The sequence below is a fragment of the Patagioenas fasciata genome, chromosome Z, assembly GCF_037038585.1.
Source record: "Patagioenas fasciata isolate bPatFas1 chromosome Z, bPatFas1.hap1, whole genome shotgun sequence".
Taxonomy (NCBI): domain Eukaryota; kingdom Metazoa; phylum Chordata; class Aves; order Columbiformes; family Columbidae; genus Patagioenas; species Patagioenas fasciata.
The window spans coordinates 37,454,055-37,467,881 of record NC_092560.1 but is presented as its reverse complement, the minus strand read 5'-3'; the positions used below and the strand labels follow the sequence as shown (position 1 = coordinate 37,467,881).

The 13,827-nt window shown below is 38.1% G+C and overlaps 1 protein-coding gene across 3 annotated transcripts in view; it reads right to left on the bottom strand.

Annotated features, from left to right (window-relative positions):
• Window positions 1-13,827, bottom strand: part of FBN2 (fibrillin 2) — a 161,252-nt gene that overhangs the window by 77,896 nt on the left and 69,529 nt on the right. For all 3 annotated transcript variants that reach the window (XM_065860700.2, XM_071802823.1, XM_071802824.1), the window contains 2 exons: window positions 9,848-9,973; window positions 6,739-6,864 (listed from right to left, as the gene is read on the bottom strand). In XM_065860700.2, coding sequence (XP_065716772.1) covers window positions 6,739-6,864; window positions 9,848-9,973 — 252 coding nt within the window. The remainder of the gene's footprint in view (window positions 1-6,738; window positions 6,865-9,847; window positions 9,974-13,827) is intronic.

Sequence of the window (13,827 nt, the reverse complement as noted above, 5' to 3'; positions counted from 1 at the left end):
ACGGAGGGGCTAAAGCATCTAGAGATCAACACCTCATGATGACTGAAGCAGCTCTCTTGACATCATGGGCCATGTTATCCATTCTCTGTCCAAAGACAGTGAAAGGGGAGAAAAAAACTCAAACTGTATGTATGAGAGAGCAAAAACAGGGAAGAGCTGACCACTTTCTACACTGCGAGAACTGCCTGCCCATTTCAAGCCAAAGTCAGATGATCTAGTCTAAATTTTCACTCAAATTTGCATCAAATGTTATTTGGCAAAACAGCTTGCTCAATCTGCCTGGTTGCTGCTGTCCACAGGGGACATTTCCTTCCTCCTCCTTCTTCTCCCAATCTCAGTTTCCACTGTTCTCAAGCACCAGTGACAGCCCATCACTGATCTCACAGACAAATAGTCACTTTTGTCTTCTGAAATGAGAACAGCAGAAGCTGGTCGACAAGACTGTGGGTGAGGGAAGATGTGTCACATAATCAGACTCCTCCACATTTCCCTTTACTCTGGCACATGTCAAGGCATACTCATCCCATTTCTCTCTATGGAGCAGAAAGAGGGAGAGCAGCTTTCACTGAGGATGGGGTATCCATATCTGGAGACATTAACTTCTGGTCATTTATAAATCAATCATGTGACTATGCTCTAGGCCTCCGACCCTGAAAAAAACAGTTTGCTACTTTTTGCTTTTGACAGGATTCAGCGCTATGCTAGGAAAAAAGAAACAAACAAACAAAAGAAACAAAAGCCAAATCAAATTATTTTGGGCATAAACAAGTTTGTAATATTGCATTGGCTTTTTTCCAAAACTACTATTCAGGAAAAAAAAAAATATAAAAGATGAATGCATTTCAGCATTAGTGTTCTGCTGAAACAGTCAAAAAAGTATCATATGCACAATTTAAACAAACACAAAAAATTGTTTCCATGTACCTTATGAGGAAATTTTAACAAGAATGAGAAAGAAATCAATTTTAATACTGTTTTATATTTTAAAATGGAAGCCAATGTGTTTGAAAATATTAATCAGGGTTTTTTTTGAAACAATTTCTTAAGTAAGTGTAGGTTGTAAATGTCAGAGAAACAAAAATTGAAACAGTCCACTGTACATTCCTGGAAATGAACTTCAAAGCACATCTGGTTTATGTTTAACTAGTTATGTCACTGGAAACACGATTTAAACCACAGAATTTGTTGTAAAAATATCAGCTTTCACAGCCTCTGGAGCCTTGAACAATGCCCCCACTCCCCACAAGAAATTGAAAAATATTTCAATTGAACTATAAATGGGAAGAGTGAAGAGTTTTCTTGTTTCTTCACAGTTACTAATGACAGTCATATTAATTAAAAATATATGTGTGAGTAATAAGCATCGGAGCATTTTCAAAGCATAACACAACGCTTCTAGCTACACAAGTTTTTTACAGCTAGTGAACTTCTAACTCCAAATCGAATTACGCAGCATTTCTTTGAAAGCAGAATTTGGACAGAAAGAGATAAATTTATTTCTCTGCTGCCAACCCACTCAACATTAGAAAAAAGTAATACACAGTTCTATGCCAAACCCCTCCTGATAAATTTAATTATCATCTAAATATGAGATTCAAGATGACAGTTCCTTCTTGACCTATGTATACAAGTTAATGTTGAGAATAATATTGAAAGGAATTTAAAATCCTTCAATTTTCTGCTGTACAGACAACAAAAAGTTTTAGGGTGATAACAATAAACTATGCTCAGAAACAAAATACTCTTACAAATCTGAAGTTTCAGTTATCAGTTGTCTTTTGTTCTTGTTTTTTTCTAAATGAGAAAACAGCATTTTTTTTCTTCCATTAACAAAAAGCTTGATTATTTCAAATACTACTGTGGCATTCGTGTCCAATCACAAGCTCATTGTTCAAAGTTCAGCAGACATACAGAAATATGAAATACAGCCAAGAGAAGCACAGCCAGATTTATTCTATGAAGCTGGCTATGTCATAGAATTATAGAATGGTTTGGGTTGGAAAGGACCTTAATGATAACTGCCGTGGACAGGGGACACCTTCTACTAGACCAAGTTGCCCAAAACCCCATCCAACCTAGCCTTGAACACTTCCAGGGATGGGGCATCCACAACTTTTTTGAGCAACTTTTTCTAGTGCCTCAATGCCTTCACGGTGAAGAATTTCTTCCTTCTATCTAATCTCAATCTACTCTCTTTCAGTTTAAAGCCTCACCTCTGTCCCTGGGAAAGTAATGGAACAGCTTATCCTTGGTGCCATCTCAAGGCATATCAAGAATAAGAGGGTCATTAGGGGCAGTCAGCATGGTTTTATCAAGGGTAAGTCATGCTTGACCAACCTCATAGCCTTCTATGAGAATGTAACAAGGTGGATGGATGATGGCAGAGCGGTGGACGTGGTCTACCTTGACTTCAGCAAAGCCTTTGACGCAGTCTCCCATGGCATCCTCACAACTAAATTGAGGGGGTGTGCTCTAGACAATAGAATAGTGAGGTGGGTTGCAAACTGGCTTAAGGAGAGAATCCAGAGAGTGGTGGTCAATGGTGCGGAGCCCAGTATCTAGTGGAGTGCCTCAGGGGTCAGTACTGGGGCCAATATTATTCAATATATTCGTTAACGATTTGGACAACGGAATTGAGTGTACTATCAGCATGTTTGCTGATGACACGAAGCTGGGAGGAGTAGTTGACAAGCCAGAAGGCTGTGCTGCCATCCAGAGGGACCTGGACAGTTTGGAGAGTTGGGCGGGAAATAACCTGATGAAATTTAGCAAGGGAAAGTGTAGAGTGCTGCATTTGGGCAGGAACAACCCCAGGTTCCAGTATAGGTTGGGAAATTACATATTAGAGAGCAATGTAGGGGAAAGGGACCTGGGGGTCCTGGTGGACATCAGGATGACCATGAGCCAGCACTGTGCCCTTGTGGTCAGGAAGGCCAATGGCATCCTCGGGTGTATTACAAGGGGGGTGGTTAGTAGATCGAAAGAGGTCCTCCTTCCCCTCTACTCCGCCCTGGTGAGACCCCATCTGGAATATTGTGTCCAGTTCTGGGCCCCTCAGTTCAAGAAGGACAGGGAACTGCTGGAGAGGGTCCAGCATAGGGCAACAAAGATGATTAAGGGAGTGGAGCACCTCCCTTATGAAGAAAGGCTGAGAGAGCTGGGTCTCTTTAGTTTGGAGGAGACTGAGGGGTGACCTTATTAATATTTATGAATACGTAAAGGGTGAGTGCCACGAGGATGGAGCCAGGCTCTTCTCTGTGGCAAACAATGATAGGACAAGGGTTAATGGAATCAAGCTGGAACACAAGAGGTTCCACTTAAATTTGAGAAAGAACTTCTTCTCAGTGAGGGTGACAGAGCACTGGAACAGGCTGCCAAGGGAGGCTGTGAAGTCTCCTACTCTGGAGACATTCAAAACCCGCCTGGACATGTCCCTGTGCAACCTCACCTAGGCCTTCCTGCTCCAGCAGGGGGATTGGACTTGATGATCTTTTGAGGTCCCTTCGAATCCCAAACATACTGTGATACTGTGATACTCCTTGTCCTATCTCTACATGCCCTTGTAGGTCCCCTGTAGGTACTGGCAAGCTGCTGTAAGGTCTCCCTGGAGCCTTCTCTTCTCCAGGCTGAACAACGCCAACTCTCTTTGCTTGTATTCACATGAGAGGTGATCCAACCCTCCTCAGATCATCCTCAGAGTCCTCCTTTGGACTCGCCTCAACATGTTCATGTCCTTCTTATGTTGGCGGCTCCAGAGCTGGATGAAATACTCCAGGTGGGGTCTTATGAGAGCAGAGTAGAGGAGCAGCATCACCTCTCTCAACCTGCTGGTCACACTTCTTTTGATGCAGCCTGGGATACAGCTGGCTCTCTGGGATGTGAGTGCACATCGCTGGGTCATATTGAGTTTCTCATCAACAAACACCCCCTTTTCAATCACAAGCTAAGCCTGATACCACCATGAAAGGGAGATAAGACAGGGACAGATCTATTCTTTTTTTAGGATCTTTTGGAATATCAAATAATATTCCTTCATTAGTCTTTGCAGGAGTCACAGTACAAATATTGCAAATATGTACAGAAGCATGTTCTTTTATGTATATCTAAAAAGAAATGTTAAAAAAAGAAAACAACGGTAAATGCATTAATTACAATCTCACCAAACCCACCAAACAGAAACCCAAGCAGCCTTACTTAGCAAGCCTGAATGATCACCTCAGTAACTATTCTTTCACAAGAAAATAGATTTTAATTCACGTAACAACTAGCTTAAATAAGGTGTGTGTGCATTTTCTACCTCATGCTCCGGCTGGCTTGAGTTGTGAAATATCTCAGTTCCTGTAGTACTGGATGACTGTCAGACACTCTAATATGTTAGTTTGAATAAATCATACTGGTTCTTTATTAATATTTTTAAAATTCATTCATAAATTGGTAATTTGGGGAATGCATCTGATTCCCTCAGACAAAACCTAAAAGTAGTCACATTACTTAGAAAAATGCACTAAGGTGCAATTAAGAGGGAACATGCCTGCCATTTGGATTTCTGCTAGTATCTTTTCTTCATATACTTTCCTGTGAATCCTATTTTATCTTAACTGTAACTTTTTTTTTTTTTTTAATACTATAGTTTGCAGTCAATATCAGCTGGCAACACTATCTAAAGAAATCACCCTCTTCTCAATGAACTATTAATTTAAATGAACAATTAAATTCATTTCCATTCCAGGACAACTGCCCCTCATTCTCTTCTCCACTTACAACCTCCTCACAAATAAAACAAGATAAGGGACTCCCAGATTTGGTTCATTATATCATGATCCCCAAATTTCTTCTAGCACAAGAGAAAACACTGCATTGATGATAAAAATGTCCAGAAGACAGGAAAGATCACTTTTTTTCCCAAGGCTGTGGTGGCTCAATGAGACCATGAAATCAAATTTTTGTTGTTGTCAAATCCTAATTTCAAGCCTTTAAATTAATATTACTCTTATCCTTATAATTAAAACAAAGTTACATTTTATATTTGAAAGGCTATATAAATTTTATTTCAATAATTTTGGCTAGGTTGTTTGAATTCTGGCATCTCATTCATCTACCATTTGGTCAGTTTTATGCTTTGAAGTTGATGGCTTTGTCACCCTAGTAATGAACTCCTATTCTGTTTTTTTTTTTCTGTCTAGAAGAATCCTTAAGACACGTGCAAACTGGGACACCCTGCAAGCCTTTTTCACAGCTAGAAATCTTTGAGTGCATGGAAACTTAGCATATAGACAGACCCTGAATAATAAATTTTACCTGTGCACTGTGTATAGATACTAGGCACTGAGACAACTTCCCAGAGAGAGCACTATAAATCCGTGAGCATATGATGTAAGAAAAACCCTAATCTGAACAAGTGCTACTGATTTGTAACATACAGGGAGAGAAGAAATTTTAACTTTTGAAAGTGACCTCTGAAACACACATTTACTTAAATACAAAGGAACATAATTTCTTTTGAACAGTAAGGGTGAAGAGGTGAATGAGTTGATACTGCCAGAATTTAAAACATTTCGTGAGACATTTTGAATGCAAACACATGTTAACTTCCCAAACAGTTGGAGACATTCAAACCACAATTGCCTCCTCCCCATGTTGTTTGATTCCTCTCCTCTGCTGAAAATTGGCAAAGAGTACAGGAGTGCTCCTCACCTGCTTCGGTGCAAAGACAACCCATCCAGCATGTGCTGCCGAGGAGACAGTTTCAGTTAACCTGACTGATCTTAAACAGCAAGAATGGTTTACAGAGTGCTCCCACTTTCCTTGCTATGTGTTTGTTTAGCTGTGTGGCAGCAACTTCTGTCTGATCAGTAATAACAAGCAGCTGACGAAAATAATGTCTTCCACTGCTTCAGACAAATCTGGATGAAAACATTTGTTCACATAATAGGCATTCCATAGCAAAGAACTAGAGCTTCCCCATCGCTCACTCAAATGCAAGAATATTTACTATAAAAACTTTCTAATGATAGCAAATATTGAAATTTACAGATCATGGAACCAAATAGAACATAAAGCAAAGACCAGTGAAATTCTACTACACTAAATTTTAATTAAAAATGGAGGCAAAAGCTAACGCTTCTATTTTGACGTTTTCATACAACCTTAATTTTTTTATAATTAAAACTTCTCATTGGTTTCAGCTATGTAATATTTTCATTGCTCTAACATCTGTGTTCATTAGTAATATAAGAAAGCAATTTTGATTATACTGTAAAAACAAAGGACAATTTTAGTACCACCAGGCAGTAATATCCAGATCCTGGAATTCAAGCATCACATAAATCATCGCAAATACCAGAATTTGATCTATAATTAACTATTGCCAGAGGTTGAATGGAGAAAATAAAGCAGAGACTCTGTGATCAAAATAGATATATTTACCTAAATGACAGACTAGGTGTCCCTGCTACATGACCAGAGGCAAGCATATATTCATGTTTATTCCAGCTTAAAAGTGTTTTATCTAAGGAAATGCAAACATTTTCATATAAAAACGAACTGATTACTTTGAAAGAAATTCAATGGCAGGACCCAACATTAAAAATTACTGCAGAGAAATTTAAGAGGATTTACACAATATCTTAGTTCTGTCTTTTCCTCTGATATTTGTCACCACTCTGAATCTCTTGTGATCATTTAGCTTTAATATTAGTTAATAAGCAACAAAATTCACACAACTTGCAGATTTTTCACCTTCACATGTGTCTGTCTCAGTGCTGAACACATAACCCTTTGGACAAATGCAGGTGTAGCTTCCAAGGGTGTTTCGACAGAGACCGTTATCACACAGCAGCCCGTTCACTGAACATTCATCAATGTCTGCAAAAAGATGAAGTAGGACATATGAATGAATGCAAATGCCAAGAGATGTCTTCGCCTCCACAAGTAGCCCATGTTGCTTCCTGGAGCAATAATGTTGCTGGATATGCAGTTTTCTACAACAGTGACTGAGTAATGAAAAACGACAATTCTTTTCAGATTCTCTTTATCAAAAAATCTAGTCTGCCTTCAAATTTTTTCATTAGCAGTCTCTAAAAATAGTTCATGGTTAGTCTTAAAATTATAATTACGTTTTCCTAGAAAGTCCTTGGGATATCTGTCAGTTGTATGACTATGTCACCATGACAACTTCATGAAAGTCTATTTGCTTTGAAACCGTCATTTTTTTAAAACAACCAAATAAAGGCATTAGATTACCATTCTAGCCCTGTTTTATAGGCAAACACCGATTTTGTTATCCATGAAGTCAATATAAGTGTCAAAATCAAAATTGTACAGTGAATGTGTGGCAGACACCTCAAGTGTACACGTATGTATCTCCCCTCCAGAGGTATATTGTAGTAAAAAAAACCCTATGATTAAGACCAGGTTATCAAACATGCTGCATAGGAAAGCCACATAAATTAACATCACTCCCTGAACTCCTCTTACGCTAAGTGCAAATAACGCTAATAAAAAGCAATCAATCTTCCTCATTGACCTACTGTTTCTTTTTTAATAGGAAAAAAATTACATTTTAAGCTACTTTCCTTTAGTGTCCATCACATGGCACAAATACTTAAGTTTATAAACGAATACTCACAGGATAAGCCACGATAAACCTGGCACTGTCTTCTGTTTCAGGGTGCCTCCTATATTTTGAGTACTTGATCTCTCAAACTTAACCTTGCAACTGAAATCTTAAATTAACTAGATTTTTTAGAGAGTTTATGTTCAAAAATAAAAAAGAAAACCAAGATTGCAATATAATTACAATCTGGAAGCTTTTGGTTTCTCAAACACATTAGATTTTGCGAGCTATGCTTATGAAGTCCTTTAGGATTCAGACAATAAAGTCTAAATTTCCACAGATGATGAATCTGATATTTAAGTTTGGCAGCTGTAAAGAAACTCTTCTAAACTAACTTATCCTTAATCTAGCTTCATCTGATTTTTACCAAGTAAAGGAGGATGGATTTGGAATTTGACATTTTCAATGGCAACAGACTTTAATTTTGAGCTTGCTGTCATATGATCCCTTAACTCAACTAGCAGTATTATGAACATATTATTTCCTTAGGGTCTCACGGAATAACTTCAGATTTGGACTGTAACCTATTGTGATATGCACTGCAAAAACAGAGGACGATATAGTTCATTCTCTTAAAGTGCTTAAAACTGACAAAAAATACTGTCTGTATTCTGTCTGATGACCATTTTTATTTCCTGGCAACTCATAATCTTTATCATTAATAAAAGGATTTCAACTCTTTATTTGTGTGTGGTGTGTTTTGGTTTTTTTTTTTTTTTTTTTGTACAAAAGTTCTACTAGCTAAAAATAAATGCATCTTCACAGTCAGTATGCTGTATGTTTATTTAAATAATTAAAGAGACATGTACCTATACTAGCACTTACATAATCCCAAGTGTAACTAGATAAATACAGTCCCTTGCCATAAAATCCATTTGGAAAATGAATATTATGTAGAAGTATTAAAAAAAAAAACCAACACCAATAGTTTTTGGCAGCAGTGTCTTTCCTGCCAAAAGGTCATATAGGACAGTAGCTAGCTGCAAAATTCCTTATGTCAAGCAGATGAAAAGAAACACTTATATTACTTCGTGTTTGCTTTGCATCACTAGGTAGGAATGTTTGGTATTGAAATAATACCACACTTATATAGCATAGGTTTTACCTACCAAAAATGGTGGTGTTTTGTTGACCACAAATACCAGTGATAGGTCAGTATCAACTTTCAAGTGTAGGGAGAAATAATTATCCAAAATAAACACATCAGATGGCAGGATGATACTTAAGACTTTCTAATGGCTTCAGATAGATTTTCATTAGCTTTTAATATAAACAAACTTCAGTTTTCTGTTTAGAATTACAGGACTATAAGAGGACTATAAGCAGTATTACTGTACAATGTACCTGTGGCATAATACATTCTTTTTGAGTGTAAGAATTCTTAAAAGAAAAAAAAAAAAACAACTGAGTTTCATGTATGACCATGAATTATAAAATAAACTAACACAGAGAGTGAAATGTATAACATACGTATCTTCTGCTGCATATACTTAAAAACTTGCAGAAATCTAGATACTGTAATGACAGCCTGGTATAAACTCAAACTACAAAGACAAATAGAAATTTCTAAAGTGAATCATTCATGTATACTGGTGACCTGAAATTCTGAAGATTAATAGAAGAGCTGTTGCACTTGAGCTCACTGTTCAGACATGATTTGTGAAATCCTAAGAGTGGGTTGTTGCATCTCACGAGCTGAAACTTTCAGAAATTAGACAACTAAGTGTGGAGCAATACATTTTGCCATATTTGTGTAACTTAGGGACATAACAAACTATTGCATAGTGAAGAAATTGTGTACATATATCACCAGTTATCACTCATTATGACAATGATAGCAATCTGTTACATGTCATCATGCAAAACTGTGACCTTCAGCTCTTGATAAATTATCATCCAGCCTTGAAAGAAACGCATTTTATGTGGTCTTTACAAATGTATGACATTAAAATATAATGAAAACTGATACATGCTTTTGAGAAAATTAATTTCTAATCTGCAGTGATATGTCCTGCTTACACTTCCCAAACAGTAGTAGCCCCCACCCCAACAGAAAAATACACTTGTAAGAAAATTAGTTATGCAGTAACTGAGAAAAGCAGTTATGTTAGAGAATTTTTGCATTTTTATTGTAGCTTTATGAAGCAGATGCCTTGCAAACTAAATGAGGCCAAATTAGCATCAATATAGTGATGAATTATTCAAAAGAAATAAAAAAATTGGGCAACTTACCCACACAATTTCTTCCAGAAGGATTAGGCTCATAGCCACTGTTACAGTTACAACGATAGCTGCCACGTAAGTTTTCACAAATTCCATTAGAGCAAATATCAGGATCCAATGCACACTCATTAATATCTGTATTAACACAACACAGAAGATAACCAGATACTGAAAGATATGAAAAACCTGATCATGTGATAGATGTGGATAATATCTGACTTACTGGATGTTGGGGCTGTCATTCAAACCAAGGATACAGCAAGGGTGCTGCCAGAAGGCTAAAATAAGTGATTATTTCCATCTATTTGACACTGGTGAGGCCAAACCTGGAATACTGTGCCTAGGTTTGGGCCACTTCATGAGGTTCACATGGGCCCTCTGCTCAAGACTGTCAAGGACCCTCTGGATGGTATCTCTTGACTCTAGCAAAATCAATCATGCCAGTCAGCTTGGTGTCATATGCAAACTTGCTGAGGGTGCTCTCAATCCCACTATCTTTGTCATTTACGAAGACATTAAACAGTATTGGTCTCAGTATAGATTGCTGAGGGACATTTAGTCCTTGGCTGTAACTCTTTTCACATGATCATCCAGCCAATTCGTTACCTGTATAACAGTCCATCCATCAAACCCATCTATCTCTAATTTAGTGGAGAGAAAATAATGTTGGGGGGGATGGTATCAAAGGCCTTACAGAAGTCAGGGTAGATGATATTAATAGCTCTACCCTTGTCCACTGCTTCAGTAACTCCATTGTAGAAGGCCACCAGACTAATCAGGCACAGTTTGCCTGTGGTGAAGCCACGTTTGCTGTCATAAATCACCTTTGTCCTTCATGTTGTGACATAACTTCCAGGAGGATCTGCTCCTTGATCTTACTGATCTCACTCTTTCCTTGATCTCCCTGATGTCCTTCCTTTTACCCTTTTTTAAAAAAATGGGTGAGATATTCCCTTTTCTGCACTCACTGTGGACTTCACCTGACTGCCATTCTTCAAATATTATACAGGATAGAGTGGCTTAGCAACTAATCTGCCAGTTCCCTCAGGACCCTGGGATGCAATTTGTCATGTCCCATGAACTTGTGTATGTTCAGATTCATCAGGTGGTGTTGAGCTTGATCTTCTCCTATGATGGGAGGGACTTTCTCCGTCCATCCTTGATGCCCAGAGACTTGAGAGAGATGAGAAGAACGATTACCAGTGAAAACTCTGGCAAAAAATTGTTAGTATCTCAGCCTTCTCCATGTTGGTTGTCACTATTTCTCCTGTGTTATTTATGGTGTTTGTTTGTGTCTGTGCACATTTCATTGTAATCTTCCTTTGTTGCCTCATGTACCTGTAGAAGCCTGTCATATTCTTCACATTTCTTACCAAACTCAACTCCAGCTTTACCCTGGCTTTCCTGATCCCATCCTTAAACATCTGTGCAGCATCCCTGTTTTCTTCCCAGGATACATGTCCCTGGTTCCATTGCCTTTGCGTTTCCGTCTGAACACTTTAATTTGACCAGGAGGTCCTTACTCAGCCTTGGTGGTCTCCTGACTTCCTTGCCTGATTTCTTACACGTGGGAAGAGACAGCCCCTGCGATCCTTGGAAAATGACCTTAAAGAGGTGCCAGCTCTCTTCTGTTACTTTATCCCTGAAGGCAGTTTCCCAGGAGTCCCATTCACTAATTCCTTAAACAATTGAAAGTTTGCTCTCCTAACATTCAGAGTCCTGTCTTCACTCTTTACCTGGCCCACATCGCTCACAATCATGAGTTCCACCAGGACGTGATCATTGCAGTCCAGCCTGCCACCAGTCTTGACCTCATTAATAAGTTCATCTGTGTGGTAAGCAACAGGTCCAGTAGCACTTATCTTCTGGTCAGGTTGTCTATCACATGGTATAAGAAATGATCCTCAGTGCTTTTGAAGAGTCTCCTGGACTACATACAGCTTGCTGTGTGTCTTTTCCAGCAGATGTCAGGATGATTGAAGTCCTCTAGCAGGATGAGTGCCTGACATATGAGAAAAGGTTGAGGGAACTAGACTTGTTTAGCCAGCAGAAGGGAAGATGAGAGAGACGTCTAATAGCAGTCCTCTGATCTTAATAGATAGCTGCAGAGAAGCTGGAGCCAGACTCTTCTTTGATGTACACGATGACAGGGCAATAGGCAACAGTTACAAGTTACAATGCAACAGGGGAAATTTTACACTGAACACCAGTAAAACAATTATTCCCCATAAGAGTGGTTAAGCACTAGAGCAAGCTGCCCAGAGATGCTATGGGAACTCCATCCTTGGAGATTTTCCAAACTGCACTGAGTAAGGCCTTGAGAAACCTGATTCAACTTTGAAGATATCCGTGCTCTGAGCAAAAGGTTAGGGTGGATGACCTCCAGATATCCTTTCCAACATAAATCAACAGAGAACCATGTGTTTGTAAGAATACCTTGATTCAAAATATCTAGCCTGTACACTCAGTGCCTGTGGTTTAAAGATCTAGGTAAGAAGTTATAAATTATTAGGAAACACAAATACTTTCCCTAATACAGAACTAATGCATAGGTCAATACCACAACAGTCAAAGAAATCATAGCACTTGTTGGAAATTCAAAATTTTTCACAGATCAACAGAATAGCATGATGAATGAGATATATTCCCTGAATTTACAGTCCCATATAGAATTTCTGCTGAAGTTGGAAAGTTCCAAAATATTCATATTTACTGTAAGAACAGGAACAGGCTAGTTTTAATTTTTTTTTTGTCTCTGAGGAAAAGAGGTTTTTTCAATATTATTTCTTCCCACATGGTAAACTCATTACTTTAAACAGTTCCCTTTCCAAATCCTGGAAAAAACAGTGAGGGTGCAGGCCTAGGTCTGACTTCATAAAAAGCTTCTTTTATACTAGTACTGCTCAACTTGTTATATAGGACATTTCCTCTTTAATCATAGTGCAGTTTAGATCATGATTTACATATACTCAGATAGGTATTCAGAAAAATCATGCTATCCCTGGGTTAAACTCAAAGCCACGAGATACCTGAAAATTTCATAAGAAAATATGAACTGGCATAATATTTCAGCCTTATACTTTCTTTTGAGCAATATGTTTTCTGTAGTTTACTAAACTTGTTCGTATCTTGAAACAATCCACACTATTTCATGACTCTATCTCTCCTTATCAAATGAATGATTTCAGAAGGTCCAGCCCTTCCTGTCACTTTTTATATTGAACCAGACCACAAAATCTCTGTCCTCACCTATGTCGAGAATTCTGTTACTTGGAGACATAAAGGTTTTTCACTTGTTAATCATAAACTGAATGAGAGGAGTAGTGATGTGGTAATTGACTGCAGTCTAATTAACAAGCTCTGCATCAGCTAAAAATCAAATAAAATCTGTGTGACAAGAATTTCACCGATAAAATGTATTGACTCTCACTCTTGATAAGGAGAATACATTAGGAACACAGTAGAATTTTTATTGGGGTTTGAATGTCAGATCAGTGTTCCTCTTCCTTAGGAATCAGAATTAGCAAACAAAGTCCCTTAGTATAAGCAGTGATAGGAGTAGCAGCAAGGAAAATGTCTGCAAGGTCGCTGCACAAGATGTACAGACAGTACTAGGGTTTTGTCTAGAGCTCTGAAGAATGAGGGACTTTATTTGAGACAGGAACCCCCAAGAGATTATAGTCTTTATCATGCAGTTGGTAGAGACCCCAATTGGTTTTATGTTTTTAGTGACTAACTGTATGTTTTCCATGTATCCAAAATAACATACAAAATCCCTGCCAGAATACATGGAAATTCTCGTGGTAGGATGCTGTTGGTAAAACAACATTATGGTGCACTGCTATTATTTCTCCATGAAACTTAGATGTCCTTCGAATGGACCTTGTATAATTCACTGAAAAGAAAACTGAGAGAATTTACAAACTCTATGGATTACAAATTACTTGTAAGTTTGGCAACATGTTAAGAAATGAGCTCATAGAGAAGGA